The sequence below is a fragment of the Oncorhynchus nerka genome, linkage group LG14 (assembly GCF_034236695.1).
Source record: "Oncorhynchus nerka isolate Pitt River linkage group LG14, Oner_Uvic_2.0, whole genome shotgun sequence".
NCBI classification, from domain to species: domain Eukaryota; kingdom Metazoa; phylum Chordata; class Actinopteri; order Salmoniformes; family Salmonidae; genus Oncorhynchus; species Oncorhynchus nerka.
The window spans coordinates 100029035-100055249 of record NC_088409.1 but is presented as its reverse complement, the minus strand read 5'-3'; the positions used below and the strand labels follow the sequence as shown (position 1 = coordinate 100055249).

At 46.0% G+C, this 26215-nt stretch overlaps 2 protein-coding genes across 3 annotated transcripts in view; one reads left to right on the top strand and one right to left on the bottom strand.

Annotated features, from left to right (window-relative positions):
• The first annotated feature begins 100 nt into the window (after positions 1 to 100).
• Positions 101 to 11899, top strand: b3gnt2l (UDP-GlcNAc:betaGal beta-1,3-N-acetylglucosaminyltransferase 2, like). 2 transcript variants are annotated; one of them, XM_029655030.2, is made up of 2 exons: positions 101 to 285; positions 9627 to 11899. In XM_029655030.2, exon 2 carries the CDS (start codon positions 9793 to 9795, stop codon positions 11104 to 11106), a length of 1314 nt encoding a protein of 437 aa, XP_029510890.2. In that variant the 5' UTR covers positions 101 to 285; positions 9627 to 9792; the 3' UTR covers positions 11107 to 11899. The 2 variants fall into 2 exon arrangements, with proteins under 2 accessions (XP_029510890.2, XP_029510891.2); XM_029655031.2 differs by lacking the exon at positions 101 to 285 and adding an exon at positions 927 to 1016.
• Positions 11900 to 14731: 2832 nt separating this feature from the next.
• The window catches only part of bckdha (branched chain keto acid dehydrogenase E1 subunit alpha), a 46895-nt gene continuing 35411 nt past the window's right edge, over positions 14732 to 26215 (bottom strand). Inside the window, 4 exon segments of the mRNA XM_065027243.1 lie at positions 14732 to 14833; positions 14835 to 14885; positions 14887 to 14974; positions 14976 to 15095. Of these exon segments, the coding sequence (XP_064883315.1) occupies positions 14732 to 14833; positions 14835 to 14885; positions 14887 to 14974; positions 14976 to 15095 (361 nt within the window).

Sequence of the window (26215 nt, the reverse complement as noted above, 5' to 3'; positions counted from 1 at the left end):
GGTAGGTAAAGAAATGGTGGCAGTGCCCATGGCAAAATGGCTTTTAGGCCACTAGAGGCCTCTATGATTCTCTATGGGCTGGTCGCAGCTCCTGTGCCTGTGCGAGCTTGCCGGAAAATATGCTGTTGCCACTCCTTGAGATAATTAAGGGAAGTCTTTTTGCTTGTCAGTCCTGCGGTTGATCAAATGCAGCCTACAAAACGTTTTTGACACCGTAGGGACATGATCGTCTGATTCATCAGCCGACACTGAAAAGGAAGGAACTGGAGGAAAAGTTCCCGGACCGTAAGTAAACGTTTTTTTCCCACCCTACCTTTCTGTGAATTGTAACCGTTGTATGTTATAAAATATTGCATTTGAACTATGCCTAAAGACATTTATCGCCAGAAACAACATTATAATGAAGTTGGAGCTACTAAACTATTTCAATCCATCTACCCCCATATAATTATTTTAATTCTAACATATTTAATTCGAGGTTACAAAGACGGATTCGTCTACGATTGGTCGCTCGGGCAGACTGACCTATTATTCACAGTCCAATATACTTTTATTTTAAAAACGTCACCGAGATTGCACGATAGTCACTTATTTCAGCGCACGGTCCCTAGTTTACATAGCTACATGTACAGTTACAGAGACGTAGACATGAATCATTGTTTCACTGTTCGGTCATTAGCCAACTTTAGACTAATTTAAACGAGGTTATTGTCGGTAGGGCTTTGATTGGTGCAATACAGTTATTTTATTTCGGGACTCCCCTTGGAAATAATATTTGTTGTTAAATGATTAACCAAACCACATGACTAAGCTATTTTTTTTTTTTTATAAAGAAAAGCCAAAGTAAATCTCCTTCAGAGAAACGTTCTGTGAAGACTATTACCTAGTAACTGCTTAACCTACAAATCGATTCGTTGGTCAGGTGACCTTTCCCATGTCTCACTCTGCCTGGCGGTGGCACCTGTTGAATCTGTGTTGGCAGTGAGTTTGATCTGTGTCGTTATATCTGCCTGGCGGTGAGTTAGTTTGATCTGTGTCGTTATATATCTGCCTGGCGGTGGGTTAGTTTGATCTGTGTCGTTATATATCTGCCTGGCGGTGAGTGAGTTTGATCTGTGTCGTTATATATCTGCCTGGCGGTGAGTTAGTTTGATCTGTGTCGTTATATCTGCCTGGCGGTGAGTTAGTTTGATCTGTGTCGTTATATCTGCCTGGCGGTGAGTTAGTTTGATCTGTGTCGTTATATCTGCCTGGCGGTGAGTTAGTTTGATCTGTGTCGTTATATCTGCCTGGCGGTGGGTTAGTTTGATCTGTGTCGTTATATATCTGCCTGGCGGTGAGTTAGTTTGATCTGTGTCGTTATATATCTGCCTGGCGGTGAGTTAGTTTGATCTGTGTCGTTATATATCTGCCTGGCGGTGAGTTAGTTTGATCTGTGTCGTTATATATCTGCCTGGCGGTGAGTTAGTTTGCTCTGTGTCGTTATATATCTGCCTGGCAGTGAGTTAGTTTGCTCTGTGTCGTTATATCTGCCTGGCAGTGAGTTAGTTTGATCTGTGTCGTTATATGGATGCTGTACAACTCTTATAATCCACATTTTCCATTTCAATTTTTTTATCTGGGCAAGTGGATGGTGCCTTTTCCTTAACGACAGTTGAGGTATTACCCTTCCCTCCCTCCCTCACAATAACAAACACTACCCCCTCTCCCTCTTTCTCCTCTCCCTCTTTCTCCTCTCCCTCTTTCTCCTCTCCCTCTTTCTCCTCTCCCTCTTTCTCCTCTCCCTCTTTCTCCTCTCCCTCTTTCTCCTCTCTCACAATAACAAACACTACCCCCTCTCCCTCCTTATCCTCTCCCTCCTTATCCTCTCTCACAATAACAAACACAAGGTCCTGGTTGTGTCCCAAACCCTGGTCAAAAGTAGTGTATTAAATAGGGTTTCATGTAGGAAATAGGGTTTCATGTAGGAAATAGGGTTTCATGTAGGGAATAGGGTGCCATGTAGGGAATAGGGTGCAGTGTAGGATGCAAAAGCCTCTGTTCTCTAGGTGTTGACTCTAGCTGGCCCCTCAGGAATGAGAACTGTTGATTACTCTGCCTGTAGGAGTTCCTAATGACTCACAGGTGAGGTGAGTGGAGAGTACACAAGGTGCAGTCCTCTCTAGATATTCTAACTGTTCAACCACCTTTTGATTTACGTGAATAAGTTCTTGATATTTACAGTGTATTTGGAAAGTACTCAGACCCCTTTACTTTTCCCACGTTTTATTTTAGTCTTAATCTAAAATGGATTAAATTGTTTTCCTCCCCTCATCAATCTATACACAATACCCCATAATGACAAAGCATTTTCTTTTAAATATCATATTTGCATAAGTATTCAGACCCTTTACTCAGTACTTTGTTGAAGCACCTTTGGCAGTGATTACAGCCTAGAGTCTTCTTGGGTATGACGCTACAAGCTTGGCACACCTGTATTTGGGGAGTTTCTCTCTTCTTCTCTGCAGATCCTCTCAAGCTCTGTCAGGTTGGATGGGGAGCGTCGCTGCACAGCTATTTTCAGGTCTTTCCAGAGATGTTGGATCGGGTTCAAGTCCGGGCTCTGGCAGGGCCACTCAAGACATTTAGAGACTTGTCCCAAAGCCACTCCTGCATTGTCTTGGCTTTGTGCTTAGGGTCGTTGTCCTGTTGGAAGGTAAACATTCACCTCAGACTGAGGTCCTGAGCGCTCTGGAGCAGGTTTTCATGAAGGATCTCTCTGTACTGTATTCTCCATTAATCTTTCCCTCGATCCCAACTAGTCTCCCAGTACCTGCTGCTGAAAAACATCCCCAGAGTATGATTCTGCCACCTCCATGCTTCACAATTGGGATGGTGCCAGGTTTCCTCCAGGCGTGGCATTCAGAACAAAAAGTATTGTTTCTTATGGTCTGTGAGTCCTTTAGGTGCCTTTTGGCAAACTCTGAGCGGGCTGTCGTGCCTTTTACTGAGGAGTGGCTTCCATCTGGCCCCTCTACTATAAGGGCCTGATTTGGTGGAGTGCTGCAGAGATGGTTGTCCTTCTGAAACGTTCTCCCATCTCCACAGAGGAACTCTGGCTCTCTGTCAGTGACCATCAGGTTCTTGGTCACCTCCCTGACCAAGTCCCTTCTCCTCTGATTGCTCAGTTTGGCCGGGTGACCAGCTCTGGGAGGAGTCTTGGTGGTTCCATACTTCTTCCATTTAAGAATGATGGAGGCCACTGTGTTCAAATTGTATTCATCACATGTGCCGAATACAACAGGTGTAGTAGACCTTGACGTTTAATGCTTACTTACGAGCCCCTAACCAACAATGCAGTTTGAAAAAATATGAATAAGAAATAAAAGTAACAAGTAATTAAAGAGCAGCAGAGAGATAACAATTGCGAGACTATGTACCGGTACCCCTCTATAGAGAGGGCACCGATTAGTTGAGGTAATCTGTACATGTAGGTAGAGTTATCTTTCCAGTCTCCTGAGGGCGAATAGGTTTTGTCGTGCCCTCTCCACGACTGTCTTGGTGTGCTTGGACCATGTTAGTTTGGTAATGTGGACACCAAGGAACTTGAAGCTTTCAACCTACTCTACTGCAGCCCCGTCTATGAGAATGGGGGCGTGCTCGGTCCTCTTTTTCCTGTAGTCCACAATCATCTCCTTTGTCTTGATCACGTTGAGGGAGGTTGTTGTCCTGGCACCACACGACCAAGTCTTTGACCTCCATATTGGCTGTCTCGTCATTGTCGGTGATCAGGCCTTCCATTGTTGTCATCGGCAAACTTAATGATGGCGTTGGAGTCGTGCCTGGCCATGCAGTCATGAGTGAACAGAGAGCACAGGAGGGGGCTGAGCACGCACCCTTGAGGGGCCGCTGTGTTGGGGATCAGCGTGGTGGATGTGTTGTTGCCTACCCTTACCACCTGAGGGCGGCCCATCAAAGTCCAGGATCCAGTTTCAGAGGGAGGTGTTTAGTCCCAGGGTCCTTAGCTTATTGATGAGCTTTGAGGGCACTATGATGTTGAACGCTGAGCTGTAGTCAATGAATAGCATTCTCACATAGGTGTTCCTTTTGTCCAGGTGGGAAAGGGCAGTGTTGAGTGCAATAGAGATAGCATCATCTGTGGATCTGTTTGGGCGGTATGCAAATTGGAGTGGATCTAGGGTTTCTGGGATGATAGTGTTGATGTGAGCCATGAATAGCTTTTCGAAGCGCTTCATGGCTACGGATGTGAGTGCTACGGGTCGGTAGTCAATTAGGCAGGTTACCTTGGTGGTCTTGGTCACAGTCACTATGGTGGTCTGCTTAACATGTTGGTATTACAGTCTCAGAGGTTGAAAATGTCAGTGAAGACACTTGCCATTTGGTCAGCACCTGCTCGCAGTACACGTCCTGGTAATCCGTCTGGGCCTGCGGCCTTGTCAATGTTGACCTGTTTAAAGGTCGTACTCACATCTGCCGCGGAGAGCGTGATCAGTCTTCCAGAACAGCTGGTGCTCTCATGCATGTTTCAGTGTTATTTGCCTTGAAGCAAGCATAGAAGTAGTTTAGCTTGTCTGGTAGTCTCAGGTCACTGAGCAGCTTTCAGCTGTGCTTCCATTTGTAGTCTGTAATGATTTGCAAGCCCTACCATGAGTGTCAGATCTTGGGGACCTTCAATGCTGCAGAAATGTTTTGGTCCCATTCCCCAGATCTGTGCATTGACACAATCCTGTCTCGGAGCTCTACGGACAATTCCTTCCACCTCATGGGTTGTTTTTCTTCTCTGACATGCACTGTCAACTGTGGGACCTTTTTATATGGTCTGTGCCTTTCCAATCAATTGAATTTACCACAGGTGGACTCCAATCAAAGTTGTAGAAACATCTCAAAGATGATCAATGGAAACAGGATGAACCTGAGCTAAATCTTGAGTCTCATAGCAAAGGGTCTGAATACATTTCTGAAAACCTGTTTTTGCTTTTGTCATTATGGGCTTGATAGGTTTTAATTATTAGAGTAAGAACTCGACGCTTAAACGTTTATTATTCCTGAAGGATCGAGCAGCTGACTCGAAAAAGACCATATTCACACACGCACTGATATTTAACCCTTTCTCCTATGCCGAGTCTCCTCCTACACATCTGAACAGCCAATGCATCTCTGTTGCTAGACATAACCTTAGTGATATCTGTTCTTCCTCGCTTCATCTGACCTGACCTCTCACCCCAAAGTGCTCATTCCTCCCCATCTCACGGCTGTCATGGTGACTGGTACCAGACTGTGTCTCTTCTCCTTCCAGAGGATCCCTGATGGTTAACAGTAAAATATCCTGACATAATGTACATGTATTGTATACAGTTGAAGTCTGAAGTTTACATACACTCAGGTTGGAGTCATTAAAACTAGTTTACATACACTCAGGTTGGAGTCATTAAAACTAGTTTACATACACTCAGGTTGGAGTCATTAAAACTAGGTTACATACACTCAGGTTGGATTCATTAAAACTAGGTTACATACACTCAGGTTGGAGTCATTAAAACTAGGTTACATACACTCAGGTTGGAGTCATTAACTCGTTTTTCAACCACTCCACAAATTTCTTGTTAACAAACTATAGTTTTGGCAAGTCTGTTAGGACATCTACTTTGTGCATGACACAAGTCATTTTTCCAACAGACAGATTATTTCACTTATAATTCACTGTATCACAATTCCAGAGTTTAAATTCACTAAGTTGACTGTACCTTTTTATTTATTTTTAAAGCTTACAAAATTAGAGAAAATGATGTCATGGCTTTAGAAGATTCTGATTGGCTAATTGACATAATTTGAGTCAATTGGAAGTGTACCTGTGGATGTGTTTCAAGGCCTACCTTCAAACTCAGTGCCACTTTGCTTGACATCATTGGGAATCAGCCAAGACCTCAGAAAATAAATTGTAGACCTCCACAAGTCTGGTTCATCCCTGGGAGGAATTTCCAAACGTCTGAAGGTACCACGTTCATCTGTACAAACAATAGTACGCAAGTATAAACCATGGGACCACGCAGCCGTCATACCGCTCAGGAAGGAGACGCGTTCTGTCTCCTAGAGCTGAACATACTTTTTTGCAAAAAGTACAACTCAATCCCAGAACAGCAAAGGACCATGTGAAGATGCTGGAGGAAACGGGTACAAAAGTATCTATATCCACAGTAAAACGAGTCCTATATCAACATAACCTGAAAGGCCGCTCAGCAAGGAAGAAGCCACTGCTCCAAAACCGCCATAAAAAAGCCAGACTACAGTTTGCAACTGCAACATGGGGACAAAGATTGTATTTTTGGAGAAATGTCCTCTGGTCTGATGGAACAAAAATATAACTGTTTGGCCATAATGACCATCGTTATGTTTGGAGGAAAAAGGGGGAGGCTTGCAAGCTGAAGAACACCATCCCAACCGCGAAGCACGGGGGAGACAGCATCATGTTGTGGGGGTGCTTTGCTGCAGGAGGGACTGGTGCACTTCACGACCTCAATCCTATAGAACATTTGTGGGTTGAACTGAAAAAGCGTGTGGGAGCAGGGAGGCCTACAAACCTGACTCAGTTACACCAGCTCTGTCAGGAGGAATGGGCCAAAATTCACCCAACATTTTGTGGGAAGCTTGTGGAAGGCTACCCAGAATGTTTGACCCAAGTTAAACAATTTAAAGGCAATGCTACCAAATACAAATTGAGTGTACGTAAACTTCTGACCCACTGGGAATGTGATGAAATAAATACAAGCTGAAAGAAATCATTCACTCTAATATTATTCTGACATTTCACATTTTTACAATCAAGTGGTGATCCTAACTGACTTAAGACAAGGAATTTTAACTCAGACTAAATGTCTGAGTTTAAATGTATTTGGCTAAGGTGTATTTAAACTTCCGCCTTCACCTCTCTCCCGCAGTGACATGAATATGTATGTCACGTATTATATACCCAGGGTCGTTACATATTCTCAGAACCCCAACAGGGTATTTTGTGTCAAATTTGACAAATTAATAAAAGTGTATACATTTTAGAAAATAAGGCTGTAATGTGGCAAAGGGAAGGGGTCTGAATACACTGGACATGTTGCCCTCTCTCCAGTGGCCTCTCCAGTGTGGTCTGAATACACTGGACATGATGCCCTCTCTCCAGTGGCCTCTCCAGTGTGGTCTGAATACACTGGACATGATGCCCTCTCTCCAGTGGCCTCTCCAGTGTGGCCTGAATACACTGTACATGTTGCCCTCTCTCCAGTGTGGTCTGAATACACTGTACATGATGCCCTCTCTCCAGTGTGGTCTGAATACACTGTACATGTTGCCCTCTCTCCAGTGTGGTCTGAATACACTGGACATGATGCCCTCTCTCCAGTGTGGTCTGAATACACTGGACATGTTGCCCTCTCTCCAGTGTGGTCTGAATACACTGGACATGATGCCCTCTCTCCAGTGTGGTCTGAATACACTGTACATGTTGCCCTCTCTCCAGTGTGGTCTGAATACACTGGACATGATGCCCTCTCTCCAGTGTGGTCTGAATACACTGGACATGTTGCCCTCTCTCCAGTGTGGTCTGAATACACTGGACATGATGCCCTCTCTCCAGTGTGGTCTGAATACACTGGACATGATGCCCTCTCTCCAGTGGCCTCTCCAGTGTGGTCTGAATACACTGTACATGATGCCCTCTCTCCAGTGGCCTCTCCAGTGTGGTCTGAATACACTGGACATGATGCCCTCTCTCCAGTGTGGTCTGAATACACTGGACATGTTGCCCTCTCTCCAGTGGCCTCTCCAGTGTGGTCTGAATACACTGTACATGATGCCCTCTCTCCAGTGTCGTCTGAATACACTGTACATGATGCCTTCTCTCCAGTGTGGTCTGAATACACTGGACATGTTGCCCTCTCTCCAGTGTGGTCTGAATACACTGGACATGTTGCCCTCTCTCCAGTGTGGTCTGAATACACTGGACATGATGCCCTCTCTCCAGTGTGGTCTGAATACACTGGACATGATGCCCTCTCTCCAGTGGCCTCTCCAGTGTGGCCTGAATACACTGGACATGATGCCCTCTCTCCAGTGGCCTCTCCAGTGTGGTCTGAATACACTGTACATGTTGCCCTCTCTCCAGTGGCCTCTCCAGTGTGGCCTGAATACACTGGACATGATGCCCTCTCTCCAGTGGCCTCTCCAGTGTGGTCTGAATACACTGGACATGTTGCCCTCTCTCCAGTGTGGTCTGAATACACTGTACATGATGCCCTCTCTCCAGTGTGGCCTGAATACACTGGACATGATGCCCTCTCTCCAGTGTGGTCTGAATACACTGGACATGATGCCCTCTCTCCAGTGTGGTCTGAATACACTGGACATGATGCCCTCTCTCCAGTGTGGTCTGAATACACTGTACATGATGCCCTCTCTCCAGTGGCCTCTCCAGTGTGGTCTGAATACACTGTACATGTTGCCCTCTCTCCAGTGTGGTCTGAATACACTGTACATGTTGCCCTCTCTCCAGTGTGGTCTGAATACACTGTACATGTTGCCCTCTCTCCAGTGTGGTCTGAATACACTGTACATGATGCCCTCTCTCCTGTGGCCTCTCCAGTGTGGCCTGAATACACTGTACATGATGCCCTCTCTCCAGTGTGGTCTGAATACACTGTACATGATGCCCTCTCTCCAGTGTGGCCTGAATACACTGTACATGATGCCCTCTCTCCAGTGTGGCCTGAATACACTGTACATGATGCCCTCTCTCCAGTGTGGCCTGAATACACTGTACATGATGCCCTCTCTCCAGTGTGGCCTGAATACACTGTACATGATGCCCTCTCTCCAGTGTGGCCTGAATACACTGTACATGATGCCCTCTCTCCAGTGTGGCCTGAATACACTGTACATGATGCCCTCTCTCCAGTGTGGCCTGAAAACACTGTACATGATGCCCCCTCTCCAGTGTGGTCTGAATACACTGGACATGATGCCCTCTCTCCAGTGTGGCCTGAATACACTGCACATGTTGCCTTCTCTCCAGTGTGGCTTGCTGGTTACATTTTGAAATGGAATTGGAATCTCCTACACAAATTAAATTTTATTGGTACAATTCTACTTACCTGTCCTGTTTGATCTCCCACCTAGTCCAGTTAAAGTATTCTCTCCAGTGGCCTGTCCAGTTAAAGTATTACTCCTCATCTTAAACCTCATGTTCAACACTGTTTCTGGGTTATGTTGGATTTGTTTTTAGTCTTTATCAGCACACAGCAGTTCTTTCTCTCGTGACACATTTAGACCACAGTATAAACCACAGGAAAACCTCTACACTCCATTTGACTGTCTTCCTGCTTGACTTTTAGTTTCTGCAAATCAGCCAACTCGTTTAGTTTTCCTTTTGTGTCCACCGCTTTGCCCTTTGACAGAAGTCATTGTAGCAAGCTAAGGCTTTGGAACATAGTACTGAGACTAGTCTATAGCCAAACAGAGGGATAGAAGACTTAAAAGACTATTTGATGGCAGATAGTTTGGATTTTTTACTAAGCTGTGAAAGACAAGTGCCTTTACAACTAGACAAAATGAACACAAGATTTTGTTTTCTTTCTCGTCACCAGGCAAACACAAGACAACAGGCACTGAAGAATCACAAACAGGATTGTCTGGAATATCTGGATGGTTCTCTTCCTAGAACCCTGCCTCCATTCTAGAATCCTGCCTCCATTCTAGAACCCTCCCACTCCCATGCTGTACTGCAGGTGAACCCCATCCAGGACCCAGAGGATGAGACGTATCAAGGCCCTCGTCGTCATGGCCGTCCTGTGCAGCCTCTGCCTCATCTTCTTGTACTCCTCACTCAACCTCCATCTGGCCCACAGACACAGAGCTCTACTGGAAGTCTCAGCCAACCCCAGGTCCGAGATCAGCTTTGAAACACTGCCCACCAAGCCGGTCCCAACTTACCTCAGACTGACCCTTACCAAGGACAGTACAAAAAGTGTCCCTATTCAGGTCACTGTTACACCTACTCCTGATCTCCACCAGGCTGCTGTCTTTGCCGCCCTCGAGAAGGCTATACCTCAGAACACAGCCTATTGGAACCGTGTTTTTTATTCTGGCATCAGACGACTGGACAAGGGGGGGAACTCGACAAGACCGGCGGGACTGGACTGGTCCCATTGCCGACACGACTCCGAGCAGCTGCGGACAAACATTCATGACTTTACTTCCTATCCAGAACTCCACCAGGACTTCCTGCTTGGGATGGAGTGTAGAAACCCTCCTATCCTGATTGACCAACCAGAGAAGTGCACCTCGGAAGACGGAGAAACCTTCCTCCTCTTCGCCATCAAGTCGACCCCGAGGAACTTTGATCAGAGACAGGCGGTACGGGAGACGTGGGGGCGAGAAGCGCTGTATGGAGGAGGGGTCAGAGTTCGTATAGTGTTCCTGTTGGGATCCTCGCCATTGGACGAGCCCGACCTGAGCCAGCTACTGGTGCTTGAGGCGCGTCACCACGGCGACCTCCTCCAATGGGACTTCCACGACTCGTTCTTTAACCTCACGCTAAAGGAGCAGGTGTTCTACAGGTGGGTCCTGAGCCGCTGTCCTAAAGTCTCCTTTGTCTTTAAAGGGGACGACGACGTCTTCGCCAACACTGAGGCCATACTGGGCTACCTGCAGGCCCTGGAGCCTAACAAGAACTCTACGCTCTACCTGGGCCAGATCATCTCCACTGCTAGTCCCCTCCGCGACTCTAAGAGCAAGTACTATATCCCCCCGACCTTCTACGACGGGCCTTACCCTGCGTACGCCGGGGGAGGCGGTTACCTCTTCTCGGGGTCGTTGATCAGACCTCTTTACGGCGTCTCCAAGTTCCTCCCTCTCTACCCCATCGACGACGTCTACTCTGGGATGTGCTTCAACGCACTGGGAATCCTTCCAGAGGCGCACGATGGCTTCCAGACGTTCGACATTCGCGAGCAGGACCGGGAGAACCCGTGCGTCCATAAGGAACTGCTGCTGGTGCACCGGCGGAGCCCGCGGCAGATCATTAGACTGTGGCGGAGCATACACAACCCCGTGCTCATATGTTGACCCCCCCCCCCCCCCATGTTGAGGGCTAGGGTCTCACACAACCCCGTGCTCATATGTTGACCCCCCCCCCCATGTTGAGGGCTAGGGTCTCACTGAGCCTCGGTGGTAGATGTTGACCCTCACCACTGACACAGGGTCAGCTATTAAATAACCAATTTCCTCAATTCATATGCTGAACTATGGTTGCACGTTTTTTGGGAACGCTCAATAAATTCCCAAGTTTTCCAGAAATCCTGTTTGGAGAGTCCCTGGATTACCTGCATATTCCTTCCTGATTGCGGGAATCTGCCAACCGGGATTTGGGAAAACCAGGGAATTTTGCAACCTGTTTTTGTTTGTTGCAGCTGACCACACAAGCCCTGTTCATATGCTGAATGTCTCAATCAGGCCATATCTTTCCACCCCCTAATGGCTAAGATCTGATCTGAGGGCCACCTCTTTCCACCCCCTAATGGTTAAGATCTGATCTGAGGGCCACCTCTTTCCACCCCTAATGGTTAAGATCTGATCTGAGGGCCACCTCTTTCCACCCCCTAATGGTTAAGATCTGATCTGAGGGCCACCTCTTTCCACCCCTAATGGTTAAGATCTGATCTGAGGGCCACCTCTTTCCACCCCCTAATGGTTAAGATCTGATCTGAGGGCCACCTCTTTCCACCCCCTAATGGTTAAGATCTGATCTGAGGGCCACCTCTTTCCACCCCCTAATGGTTAAGATCTGATCTGAGGGCCACCTCTTTCCACCCCCTAATGGTTAAGATCTGATCTGAGGGCCACCCTTTCCACCCCCTAATGGTTACCTTTTTTAGCTTCACTCACTCAGGGATGGTTTCCACGACGACGGTGTCAAAAAAAAAAAATCCAGTAACTTTCCCAGAAATCCTGGTTGGAGGATTCCTCTTTATTCACTCCTTCTTTTTTTCTTCTTCTTGAAAACCAGGTGATTTTTTTGCAACCCGAGGCCACTGTCTGATCAACGATGTACTGGAACTGTTTCTACAGGTGTACTGGATTACCAGTTAAAGGTGTATATGTAAATATGTTGGGCAATGCTTGAGGTGTGTTTTTAAAAAAAAACTGAACTCACAAGATTATTAAAGGTTTTCCATTTAAGTACCAGTTGACCTCTTATTGGTGAGTTTTGTGTCTGCATACTGTTCTAGATCGTTTATCATTCCCCCCTCCTCGAGTAACTTCACCAGTACACCTGATTCAACTAATCATGAAGCCCTCAATCGGGGGAGTTTGTTTGGGACGTCGACACTGTTCTAAATTGCATCCAGGATGTGTTTTACTGCCTGAGGTCCAGACTTAGTGACTGAAGACAATAAAATGTTGCTGTACTTTGTTGTAAATGATTAAAATGTTTTATTTTTTTGAGTGGGGAGGTGTATGACATTACGTAAAGATGTAGTTTTGATATTCTCCTCGGGGGACTAAGGACTGTACTTTACATTGTGCAGAAAATGTAATAAAATACTGTGAAACTGATTGTTCCTTTCAAATACAACTAGGTCAAATGTCAGTGATCTACAATGATTTAGTTTTTTTTTTTTTTTTCCCAGTGGTCTTGGAAAATAATTTTGCAGTCATTTAATTTGAAACTTTTTGTTGCGTATTTATGGGGAGGCGATTATTTAACTAGAATGTAATAAACTGAACATCTAATAACAGTGGGATGGATGTGAGTTGAAATGTTAGCTGTGGACTTGTAGGTCCAGACTGTACCAATTGGGGAGGAAAAGGGTTGGTTTTGCACTGTGGTGTATATTATACAACATCAACAAGTATTCTGAAACTGCTCGTCTCAACAACAGTTCATTATTGCTTTGTGTGCTCCCCGTCCCAACTGATCAGTCAGCTGCTTTCTAGATGTTTATTCAGTAACCTGGACACATTTTTGGGAGTATAGTCAAACTTTATTAAACTCAAAAACACCTCAGCCATAGACCCCCGATACCAAACAGCTAGAAAACTATGCATACGAAACGAGTGGCAGTCTACAGTACTGCCTAATAAACTTTCTCTGTAAAGGAGGAAATCGGCATGCATGACAACACCACTGGTGTGGGTAGATTAAGTCCTATTTCCCCCAGCCTGCATCACTCAGGTATGAATAACCAGTGAGGAAAAACTGGTTTTATATGCCCTTTGCTCATTGGGTAGACTCATGCACTGATAAATGACTAATGAAGACCATTCAACTACTCATTTGTTGAGCCAGCAGGAAAATCCTGTTTTAACACAGGTGTTTTTTTTTAAAACACGGTCTGCCTACTAGAATCAACCGACTAACTCAAACCTCTCCCCATTTAGTTTTAACCCTGAACTAGCTCACGGTGTCTGATAATGTGTGTTAGCTCTGAAATAGTTTAAATACACTGGTAAAAGCTGGGTTTCGCCGAGGAGGGGTTAACAACAACCACAGGACTGACTGGGTCAGACTCTCATTCATTCAAAGCACACAAAAGAACTAGAGGCCCATAGTGGTTGATTAGAACAAAACCATCCTTAACATTAGCCACTCCCTCCCACTACTGGGCAGAAAGAAAAGAATTCTAGCCTAGACAGAATACCAGAAAAGAATTCTAGCCTAGACAGAATATCAGAAAAGAATTCTAGCCTAGACAGAATATCAGAAAAGAATTTAGCCTGGTCAGAATACCAGAACTATAACTCTATGCAGAACAGTTTTTACAAAGTGTGCAACAACAGTCCCATCAGCCCTGTTCACCCTGTCTCAATCAGGTCCAGCCTAGGCCACATTCAACATGGCACAATGTTGTGGAACGTTCAGATAGAAATATTTTATCTAGAACAAACATGCCTCTCTTCCACAAAGCAAAAGGAATCATGTCAGTTCTATTTGTGACATTTCTACCTGCCCTGTACAGTGGTTAGATCAAATGGCACCCTATTCCATGTCTAGAGTAGGAATAGGGTGCCATCTAGAGGAGGATGCCATCTAGAGTAGGGAATCTTTCCATCTAGAGTAGGGAATAAGGTGCCATCTGAGGAGGATGCCATCTAGAATAGGGTGCCATCTAGAGTAGGGATGGGTGCCATCTAGAGTGGGAATAGGGTGCCATCTAGAGGAGGATGCCATCAGAGTAGGGAATAGGGTGCCATCTTAGGGAATAGGGTGCCATCTAGAGGAGGATGCCATCTAGAATACCAGGTGCCATCTAGAGTAGGGACTGGGTGCCATCTAGAGTACTGGAATAGGGTGCCATCTAGAGGAGGATGCCATCTAGAGTAGGGAATAGGGTGCCATCTAGAGTAGGGAATAGGGTGCCATCTAGAGTAGGGAATAGGGTGTTTTCTAGAAAGGGAATAGGGTGAACTCATCAAGAGTAGGGAATAGGGTGCCATCTAGAGTAGGGAATAGGTGCCATCTAGAATAGGGAATAGGGTGCCATCTAGAGGAGGATGCCATGTGGTACTCTGTCAGAACCTGAAGGATGTACTTCAGCAGGACCACCTGAGTCAGCCAGCTAACTAGCCTAAATATTAGTTTTTTTAGACAGAAACTTAAGGCATGGTCTAATTGATTCAACAAACAAAAAGTTTAGTTTTAAATGAACCAGAAAAAAGTTAACTTTTTGTTCTGGTTGCTAATCAAAAGTTAGCCGGCTAACTCATTGATCCTGTAAATGATTACTCCTGTGTTTATTTTGGAGTAGGCATCCAGGGGATAATGCTCTTTATACTGTTGGATGTAGTTTCCACATGGCCTCCTTCTGCTTGACCAGGTTAGGGGTCATCTCTTCATACACGTGCAGAGAACATCAAGTCAGGGTGGGGCTTGTGTCTCTTGTTCCTTTCAAATCCATCACCATCTTACGGTCTGTTTCTCCAGCTTTCGTCCTTCGGACCACCAGGAGGGGTCTTAGTGAAGCCGAGAGATGGGGTGGTTTGTTTGTCCCTTTTAGTTCACCTCATCTACGGAGGGAGGCCGAGCTGTTTCGCTGGTGCTGTGGTGACCAATCCTGAGGGACGGAAGGAGAATGTCAGTGGATGGGGAGTTAAATGTTTCCCCTAAATATGCCTTCTGGTCCTCGAATGCTGTTGATCATGGTTTTTCCACTACTATTGTATTCATCAGAACACGTGGAAGAGAGGACAGTTGTCAGGGCAGATCTAGTTCAGGGCAGATCTAGTTTAAACTGTGTCAGGGCAGATCTAGTTTAAACTGTGTCAGGGCAGATCTAGTTTAAACTGTGTCAGGGCAGATCTAGTTCAGGGCAGATCTAGTTCTGGACAGATTAGTTCAGGGCAGATCTAGTTTAAACTGTTCAGGGTAGATCTAGTTTAAACAGTGTCAGGGTAGACCCTAGTTTAAACAGTGTCAGGGCAGATCTAGTTTTAACTGTGTCAGGGCAGATCTAGTTCAGGGCAGATCTAGTTCAGGGCAGATCTAGTTTAAACAGTGTCAGGGCAGATCTAGTTCAGGGTAGATCAGTTTAAACAGTGTCAGGGCAGATCTAGTTCAGGGCAGATCTAGTTTAAACTGTGTCAGGGCAGATCTAGTTCAGGGCAGATCTAGTTTAAACAGTGTCAGGGCAGATCTAGTTTAAACTGTGTCAGGGCAGATCTAGTTTAAACAGTGTCAGGGCAGATCTAGTTTAAACAGTGACAGGGCAGATCCATTCAGGGCAGATCTAGTTCAGGGCAGATCTAGTTCAGGGCAGATCTAGTTTAAACAGTGTCAGGGCAGATCTAGTTTAAACAGTGTCAGGGCAGATCTAGTTTAAACAGTGTCAGGGCAGATCTAGTTTAAACAGTCTCAGGGCAGATCTAGTTTTAATCTAGTTTAAACTAGCTCAGGGGCAGATCTAGTTTAAACAGTGTCAGGGTAGATCTAGTTTTAACTGTGTAGGGCAGATCTAGTTTAAACAGTGTCAGGGCAGATCTAGTTTAAACAGTGTGGGCAGACTAGTTTAAACAGTTCAGGGCAGATCTAGTTTAAACAGTGTCAGGGCAGATCTAGTGGTTAAGATCTAGTTCAGGGCAGATCTAGTTTAAGATCTAGTCCCACTCTGGGCAGATCTAGTTTAAGATCTAGTTCAGGGCAGATCTAGTTTAAACAGTGTCAGGGTAGATCTAGTTTAAAATGTGTCAGGGCAGATCAGTTCAGGGCAGATCTAGTTCAGGGCAGATCTAGTTCAGGGCAGATCTAGTTCAGGGCAGATCTAGTTTAAACTGTGTCAGGGCAGATCTAGTTTAAACAACAGGGCAGATCTAGTTCAGGGCAGATCCACAGTTTAAACAGTGTCATGGCAGATCTAGTTGGGCAGATCTAGTTTAAACTGTGTCAGGGCAGATCTAGTTTAAACTGTGTCAGGGCAGATCTAGTTTTAACTGTTCAGGGCAGATCTAGTTTAAAATGTGTCTTCAGTCTAGTTCAGGGCAGATCTAGTTCAGGGCAGATCTAGTTCAGGGCAGATCTAGTTCAGGGCAGATCTAGTTTAAACAGTGTCAGGGCAGATCTAGTTCCAAACAGTGTCAGGGCAGATCTAGTTTAAACTGGGTGCAGATCTAGTTCAGGTCAGATCTAGTTTAAACAGTGTCAGGGCAGATCTAGTTCAGGTGCCATCTAGTTTAAACAGTGTCAGGGCAGATCTAGTTTAAACAGTGTCAGGGCAGGATCTAGTTTAAACTGTGTCAGGGCAGATCTAGTTTAAACTGTGTCAGGGCAGATCTAGTTTAAACTGTGTCAGGGCAGATCTAGTTTAAACTGTGTCAGGGCAGATCTAGTTTAAACAGTGTCAGGGCAGATCTAGTTTTAACTGTGTCAGGGCAGATCTAGTTTTAACTGTGTCAGGGCAGATCAGTTTAAACTGTGTCAGGGCAGATCTAAGTTCAGGGCAGATCAGTTCAGGGCAGCTTTTTATGAACCAGGGCAGATCTAGTTCAGGGCAGATCTAGTTTAAACTGTTCAGGGTAGATCTATTTAAACTGTGTCAGGGCAGATCTAGTTTAAACTTGGGCAGATCTAGTTCAGGGCAGATCTAGTTTAAACTGTTCAGGGCAGATCTAGTTTAAACTGTGTCAGGGTACATCTAGTTTAAACTCAGGGCAGATCTAGTTCAGGGCACCTAGTTTAAAACAGTGTCATCAGATCAGTTTAAACAGTGTCAGGGCAGATCTAGTTCAGGGCAGATCTAGTTTAAACTGTGTTTCCTCAGGGCAGATCTAGTTTAAACTGTGTCAGGGCAGATCTAGTTTAAAATGTGTCAGGGCAGATCTAGTTCAGGGCAGATCTAGTTGTCAGAGTAGTTCAGGCATCTAGTTCAGGGCAGATCTAGTTTAAACAGTGCTCAGGTGACCAATCTGAGTTTAAACAGGTCAGGGCAGATCTAGTTTAAACAGTGAGGGCAGATAGTTTCCCTAAACTATGCAGGGCAGATCTAGTTCAGGTCAGAAGCTTAAACAGTGATCAGGGCAGATCTAGTTCAGGGCAGATCTACTTTAAACAGTCAGCAGACGTGGAAGAGGACAGTGTCAGGGCAGATCTAGTTTAAACTGTGTCAGGGCAGATCTAGTTTAAACTGTTCAGGGCAGATCTAGTTTAAACTGTGTCAGGGCAGATCTAGTTTAAACAGTGTCAGGGCAGATCTAGTTTAAACAGTGTCAGGGCAGATCTAGTTCAGGGTAGATCTAGTTTAAACTGTGTCAGGGCAGATCTAGTTTAAACAGTGTCAGGGCAGATCTAGTTCAGGGCAGATCTAGTTTAAACAGTGTCAGGGCAGATCTAGTTTAAACAGTGTCAGGGCAGATCTAGTTCAGGGCAGATCTAGTTTAAACAGTGTCAGGGCAGATCTAGTTCAGGGTAGATCTAGTTTAAACAGTGTCAGGGCAGATCTAGTTCAGGGCAGATCTACTAAACAGTGTCAGGGCAGATCTAGTTTAAACAGTGTCAGGGCAGATCTAGTTCAGGGCAGATCTAGTTTAAACAGTGTCAGGGCAGATCTAGTTTAAACTGTCAGGGCAGATCTAGTTCAGGGCAGATCTAGTTCAGGGCAGATCTAGTTCAGGGCAGATCTAGTTTAAACAGTGTCAGGGCAGATCTAGTTTAAACTGTGTCAGGGCAGATCTACAGGTAGTGACAGGTGTCAGGGGCAGGCATCTAGTTGACAGGCAGTCTACAGGTAGTGACAGGCAGTCTAGGCGCTGAAGGCAGTCTACAGGTAGTGACAGGATCTAGTGACAGGCAGTCTACAGGTAGTGACAGGCAGTCTACAGGTAGTGACAGGCAGTTCAGGGCTGACAGGCATCACTAGTGACAGGCAGATCTACAGTTCAGGGCAGATCTAGTTTAAACAGTGTCAGGTCTACAGGCGCTGATCTAGTTTAAGGTAGTGTCAGGTAGTGACAGGCAGTCTACAGGCAGTGACAGGCAGTCTACAGGCAGTGACAGGCAGTCTACAGGCAGTGACAGGCAGTCTACAGGCGCTGACAGGCAGTCTACAGGTAGTGACAGGCAGTCTACAGGTAGTGACAGGCAGTCTACAGGTAGTGACAGGCAGTCTACAGGTAGTGACAGGCAGTCTACAGGTAGTGACAGGCAGTCTACAGGTAGTGACAGGCAGTCTACAGGTAGTGACAGGCAGTCTACAGGTAGTGACAGGCAGTCTACAGGCGCTGACAGGCAGTCTACAGGTAGTGACAGGCAGTCTACAGGCGCTGACAGGCAGTCTACAGGTAGTGACAGGCAGTCTACAGGTAGTGACAGGCAGTCTACAGGTAGTGACAGGCAGTCTACAGGTAGTGACAGGTAGTCTACAGCATTGCAATGGGCTGACAGGCAGATATGGTGTCTAGGACAGACAAGCCCCATACTATAGTGGAGGACTGGCTAGGACAGACAAGCCCCATACAGGACAGCCCCATACTATTGTGGAGGTAGTGACAGACAAGCCCCTACTATTGTAGAGGACTGGCTAGGACAGACAAGCCCCATACTATTGTGGACAGGACAGCAAGCCCCATACTATTGTAGAGGACTGGCTGACAGGCAAGCCCCATACTATTGTAGAGGACTGACTAGGACAGACAAGCCCCATACTATAGTGGAGGAGTGGCTAGGACAGACAAGCCCCATACTATTGTAGAGGCTGGAGGGACAGACAAGCCCCATACTATTCAGTGTAGCTAGGACAGGCAAGCCCCATACTATTGTAGAGGACTGGCTAGGACAGACAAGCCCCATACTATTGTGGAGGACTGGCTAGGACAGACAAGCCCCATACTATTGTAGAGGACTGTCTAGGACAGACAAGCCCCATACTATTGTGGAGGACTGGCTAGGACAGACAAGCCCCATACTATAGTGGAGGACTGGCTAGGACAGACAAGCCCCATACTATTGTAGAGGACTGGCTAGGACAGACAAGCCCCATACTATAGTGGAGGACTGGCTAGGACAGACAAGCCCCATACTATAGTGGAGGACTGTCTAGGACAGACAAGCCCCATACTATTGTGGAGGACTGGCTAGGACAGACAGGCCCCATACTATTGTGGAGGACTGGCTAGGACAGACAAGCCCCATACTATTGTAGAGGACTTAATTATTCCTGCTGTCGCAGATATGACTGTGACAATGTTGGGGGAAAAGGCCATAAAAAACTATACAGACAATGTCTTCACCAAACACTGTTTCATGACACATCAGGGACATGGCAGGAGATGTTTTGAAACGATTACTGCTTCGCCTCACTATGCGTTACATCTGGAGGAGTCAACAGACGTGCCGGGCCTGGCACAGCTCCTGGTATATGTCTGTTACAGCTGGATGAGTCAACAGCTCCTGGTATACAGTGCCTTGCGAAAGTATTCGCCCCCCTTGAACTTTGTGACCTTTTGCCACATTTCAGGCTTCAAACATAAAGATATAAAACTGTATTTTTTTTGTGAAGAATCAACAACAAGTGGGACACAATCATGAAGTGGAATGACATTTATTGGATATTTCAAACTTTTTTAACAAATCAAAAACTGAAAAATTGGGCGTGCAAAATTATTCAGCCCCTTTACTTTCAGTGCAGCAAACTCTCTCCAGAAGTTCAGTGAGGATCTCTGAATGATCCAATGTTGACCTAAATGACTAATGATGATAAATACAATCCACCTGTGTGTAATCAAGTCTCCGTATAAATGCACCTGCACTGTGATAGTCTCAGAGGTCTGTTAAAAGCGCAGAGAGCATCATGAAGAACAAGGAACACACCAGGCAGGTCCGAGATACTGTTGTGAAGAAGTTTAAAGCCGGATTTGGATACAAAAAGATTTCCCAAGCTTTAAACATCCCAAGGAGCACTGTGCAAGCGATAACATTGAAATGGAAGGAGTATCAGACCACTGCAAATCTACCAAGAACTGGCCGTCCTTCTAAACTTTCAGCTCATACAAGGAGAAGACTGATCAGAGATGCAGCCAAGAGGCCCATGATCACTCTGGATTAACTGCAGAGATCTACAGCTGAGGTGTCCATAGGACAACAATCAGTCGTATATTGCACAAATCTGGCCTTTATGGAAGAGTGGCAAGAAGAAAGTCATTTCTTAAAGATATCCATAAAAAGTGTCGTTTAAAGTTTGCCACAAGCCACCTGGGAGACACACCAAACATGTGGAAGAAGGTGCTCTGGTCAGATGAAACCAAAATTGAACTTTTTGGCAACAATGCAAAATGTTATGTTTGGCGTAAGCAACACAGCTCATCACCCTGAACACACCATCCCCACTGTCAAACATGGTGGTGGCAGCATCATGGTTTGGGCCTGCTTTTCTTCAGCAGGGACAGGGAAGATGGTTAAAATTGATGGGAAGATGGATGGAGCCAAATACAGGACCATTCTGGAAGAAAACCTGATGGAGTCTGCAAAAGACCTGAGACTGGGACGGAGATTTGTCTTCCAACAAGACAATGATCCAAAACATAAGCAAAATCTACAATGGAATGGTTCAAAAATAAACATATCCAGGTGTTAGAATGGCCAAGTCAAAGTCCAGACCTGAATCCAATCGAGAATCTGTGGAAAGAACTGAAAACTGCTGTTCACAAATGCTCTCCATCCAACCTCACTGAGCTCGAGCTGTTTTGCAAGGAGGAATGGGAAAAAATGTCAGTCTCTCGATGTGCAAAACTGATAGAGACATACCCCAAGCGACTTACAGCTGTAATCGCAGCAAAAGGTGGCGCTACAAAGTATTAACTTAAGGGGGAGGAATAATTTTGCACGCCCAATTTTTCAGTTTTTGATTTGTTAAAAAAGTTTGAAATATCCAATAAATGTCGTTCCACTTCATGATTGTGTCCCACTTGTTGTTGATTCTTCACAAAAAAATACAGTTTTATATCTTTATGTTTGAAGCCTGAAATGTGGGTAAAGGTCGCAAAGTTCAAGGGGGCTGAATACTTTCGCAAGGCACTGTAATTAAGAAGTTGGAGCTCTTCTCTGTCTGCATTAACAAGGACAACACACAGGTCTTTCCATCATTGTATGATTTTTTTTTGTGTGTAAATGAACTCAAGCTTACGGACAATGTCAAATAGTGAAGCACCTGAGTGAGTTGTGTGCGCAATTACGCAGGTACTTTACCGAAATGGACGACACAAACAACTGGATTCGTTATCCCCTTTCATGCCCTGCCTCCAGTCCACTTACCGATATCTGAATAAGAGAGACTCATCGGAATTGCAACAAGTAGTTCTGTGAAAATGTAATTTAAATCAGAAGCCCCTGCCAGATTTCTGGATAGGGCAGCACTCAAGAGTATCCTGCCTTGGCAAATCACACTGTTAAGACTCTTATGACCTTTGCAACCACGCACCTATGTGAGAGTGGATTCTCAGCCCTCACTAGCATGAAAACTAAATACAGGCACAGACTGAGTGTGGAAAATGATTTAAGACCGAGACTCTCTCCAATTACAACCCAACATTGCAGAGTTATGTGCATCCTTTCAGGCACACCCTTCTCATTAACCTGTGGTGAGTCATTCACAAGGTTTTATATGTAAGATGGTTAAATAAAGAGCAAAATGATTGATCATTATAATATTATTATTTGTGCCCTGGTCCTATAAGAGCTCTTTGTCACTTCCCATGAGTCGGGTTGTGACGACAACTCACACTCATTCTGATGTGTAATGAATGTGTTGTATAGTGTGTGTGTGTGTGTGTGTGTGTGTGGCAGGCTTACAATGATGGCAAAAAAAAAACACATTTGAGAGTGCGCTGTCCCTGGTGCTAGAGGGGGTACAGCTGACCCTGGTGCTAGAGGGGGTACAGCTGGAGGTTGAATGTTTGAAGGGGTACGGGACTATAAGAAGTTTGGGAACCACTGCTCTACAGGTAGTGTGCAGGTACAGACAGGTAGTGTGCAGGTACAGACAGTGTACAGGTACAGGTACAGACAGACAGTGTACAGGTACAGACAGACAGTGTACAGGTACAGACAGACAGTGTACAGGTACAGACAGACAGTGTACAGGTACAGACAGGTAGTGTGCAGGTACAGACAGGTAGTGTGCAGGTACAGACAGGTAGTGTACAGGTACAGACAGGTAGTGTACAGGTACAGACAGGTAGTGTGCAGGTACAGACAGTGTACAGGTACAGGCAGACAGTGTACAGGTACAGACAGACAGTGTACAGGTACAGACAGACAGTGTACAGGTACAGACAGACAGTGTACAGGTACAGACAGACAGTGTACAGGTACAGACAGACAGTGTGCAGGTACAGACAGACAGTGTGCAGGTACAGACAGGTAGTGTGCAGGTACAGACAGGTAGTGTACAGGTACAGACAGGTAGTGTACAGGTACAGACAGGTAGTGTACAGGTACAGACAGGTAGTGTACAGGTACAGACAGGTAGGCAGTGTACAGGTACAGACAGGTAGTGTACAGGTACAGACAGGTAGTGTACAGGTGCAGACAGGTACAGACAGGTAGTGTACAGGTACAGACAGACAGTGTACAGGTACAGACAGACAGTGTACAGGTACAGACAGGCAGTGTACAGGTACAGGCAGGCAGTGTACAGGTACAGACAGGCAGTGTGCAGGTACAGACAGGCAGTGTGCAGGTACAGACAGGCAGTGTACAGGTACAGACAGGCAGTGTACAGGTACAGGCAGTGTACAGGTACAGACAGGTGTACAGGTACAGACAGACAGTGTACAGGTACAGACAGGTAGTGTACAGGTACAGACAGGTAGTGTGCAGGTACAGACAGGTGCAGACAGGTAGTGTACAGGTACAGACAGGTAGTGTACAGGTGCAGACAGGTACAGACAGGTGCAGTGTACAGGACAGACAGGTAGTGTACAGGTACAGACAGGTAGTGTACAGGTACAGACAGGCAGTGTACAGGTACAGACAGACAGTGTACAGGTACAGACAGACAGTGTACAGGTACAGACAGACAGTGTACAGGTACAGACAGACAGTGTACAGGTACAGACAGGTAGTGTACAGGTACAGACAGGTAGTGTACAGGTGCAGACAGGTAGTGTACAGGTACAGACAGGTAGTGTACAGGTGCAGACAGGTAGTGTACAGGTGCAGACAGGTACAGACAGGTAGTGTACAGGTACAGACAGACAGTGTACAGGTACAGACAGGCAGTGTACAGGTACAGGCAGGCAGTGTACAGGTACAGACAGGCAGTGTACAGGTACAGACAGACAGTGTACAGGTACAGACAGACAGGTAGTGTACAGGTACTGTACAGGTACAGACAGGTAGTGTACAGGTACAGACAGGTAGTGTACAGGTACAGACAGGTAGTGTACAGGTACAGACAGGTAGTGTACAGGTAGTGTACAGGTACAGACAGGTAGTGTACAGGTACAGACAGGTAGTGTACAGGTGCAGACAGGTAGTGTACAGGTACAGACAGGTAGTGTACAGGTACAGACAGGTAGTGTACAGGTACAGACAGGTAGTGTACAGGTACAGACAGGTAGTGTACAGGTACAGACAGGTAGTGTACAGGTACAGACAGACAGTGTACAGGTACAGACAGGTAGTGTACAGGTACAGACAGGTACAGACAGACAGTGTACAGGTACAGACAGGTAGTGTACAGGTACAGACAGGTAGTGTACAGGTACAGACAGGTAGTGTACAGGTGCAGACAGGTACAGACAGGTAGTGTACAGGTACAGACAGGTAGTGTACAGGTACAGACAGGTAGTGTACAGGTGCAGACAGGTACAGACAGACAGGTGTGTACAGGTACAGACAGGTAGTGTGCAGGTACAGACAGGTAGTGTGCAGGTACAGACAGGTAGTGTACAGGTACAGACAGACAGTGTACAGGTACAGACAGGTAGTGTACAGGTACAGACAGGTAGTGTACAGGTACAGACAGGTAGTGTACAGGTACAGACAGGTAGTGTACAGGTACAGACAGACAGGTACAGACAGGTAGTGTACAGGTACAGACAGGTAGTGTACAGGTACAGACAGGACAGACAGGTACAGACAGTGTACAGGTACAGACAGGTAGTGTACAGGTACAGACAGGTAGTGTACAGGTACAGACAGGTAGTGTACAGGTACAGACAGGTAGTGTACAGGTGCAGACAGGTACAGACAGGTAGTGTACAGGTACAGACAGGCAGTGTACAGGTACAGACAGGTAGTGTACAGGTACAGACAGGTAGTGTACAGGTACAGACAGGTAGTGTACAGGTACAGACAGGTAGTGTACAGGTGCAGACAGGTACAGACAGGTAGTGTACAGGTACAGACAGGTAGTGTACAGGTACAGACAGGTAGTGTACAGGTACAGACAGGTAGTGTACAGGTGCAGACAGGTACAGACAGGTAGTGTACAGGTGCAGACAGGTACAGACAGGTACAGACAGGTAGTGTACAGGTGCAGACAGGTAGACAGTGTACAGGTACAGACAGGTAGTGTACAGGTACAGACAGGTAGTGTACAGGTACAGACAGGTAGTGTACAGGTACAGACAGGTAGTGTACAGGTACAGACAGTGTACAGGTACAGACAGGTAGTGTACAGGTACAGACAGGTAGTGTACAGGTACAGACAGGTAGTGTACAGGTACAGACAGGTAGTGTACAGGTACAGACAGGTATTAGACAGGTATGGACAGGTGCAGACAGGTACAGACAGGTAGTGTACAGGTACAGACAGGTAGTGTGCAGGTACAGACAGGTAGTGTGCAGGTACAGACAGGTAGTGTACAGGTACAGACAGGTAGTGTGCAGGTACAGACAGGTAGTGTACAGGTATAGACAGGTACAGACAGACAGTGTACAGGTACAGACAGGTAGTGTACAGGTACAGACAGGAACAGACAGGTAGTGTACAGGTACAGACAGGTAGTGTACAGGTACAGACAGACAGTGTACAGGTACAGACAGGAACAGACAGGTAGTGTACAGGTACAGACAGGTAGTGTACAGGTGCAGACAGGTACAGACAGGTAGTGTACAGGTACAGACAGGTAGTGTACAGGTGCAGACAGGTACAGACAGGTAGTGTACAGGTACAGACAGGCAGTGTACAGGTGCAGACAGGTACAGACAGGTAGTGTACAGGTACAGACAGGTAGTGTACAGGTACAGACAGACAGTGTACAGGTACAGACAGACAGTGTACAGGTACAGACAGGTAGTGTACAGGTACAGACAGGTAGTGTACAGGTACAGACAGGTAGTGTACAGGTACAGACAGGTAGTGTACAGGTACAGACAGGTAGTGTACAGGTACAGACAGGTAGTGTACAGGTACAGACAGGTAGTGTACAGGTACAGACAGGTAGTGTACAGGTGCAGACAGGTACAGACAGGTAGTGTACAGGTACAGACAGGTAGTGTACAGGTACAGACAGGTAGTGTACAGGTACAGACAGGTAGTGTACAGGTACAGACAGGTAGTGTACAGGTACAGACAGGTAGTGTACAGGTACAGACAGGTACAGACAGGTAGTGTACAGGTACAGACAGGTACAGACAGGTAGTGTACAGGTACAGACAGGTAGTGTACAGGTACAGACAGGTACAGACAGGTAGTGTACAGGTACAGACAGGTAGTGTACAGGTACAGCAGACAGGTACAGA

Coding starts and splice junctions, on each gene's coding strand:
- b3gnt2l (XM_029655030.2), top strand. CDS start 9,793: ATGAGACGTATCAAGGCCCTCGTCGTCATGGCCGTCCTGTGCAGCCTC.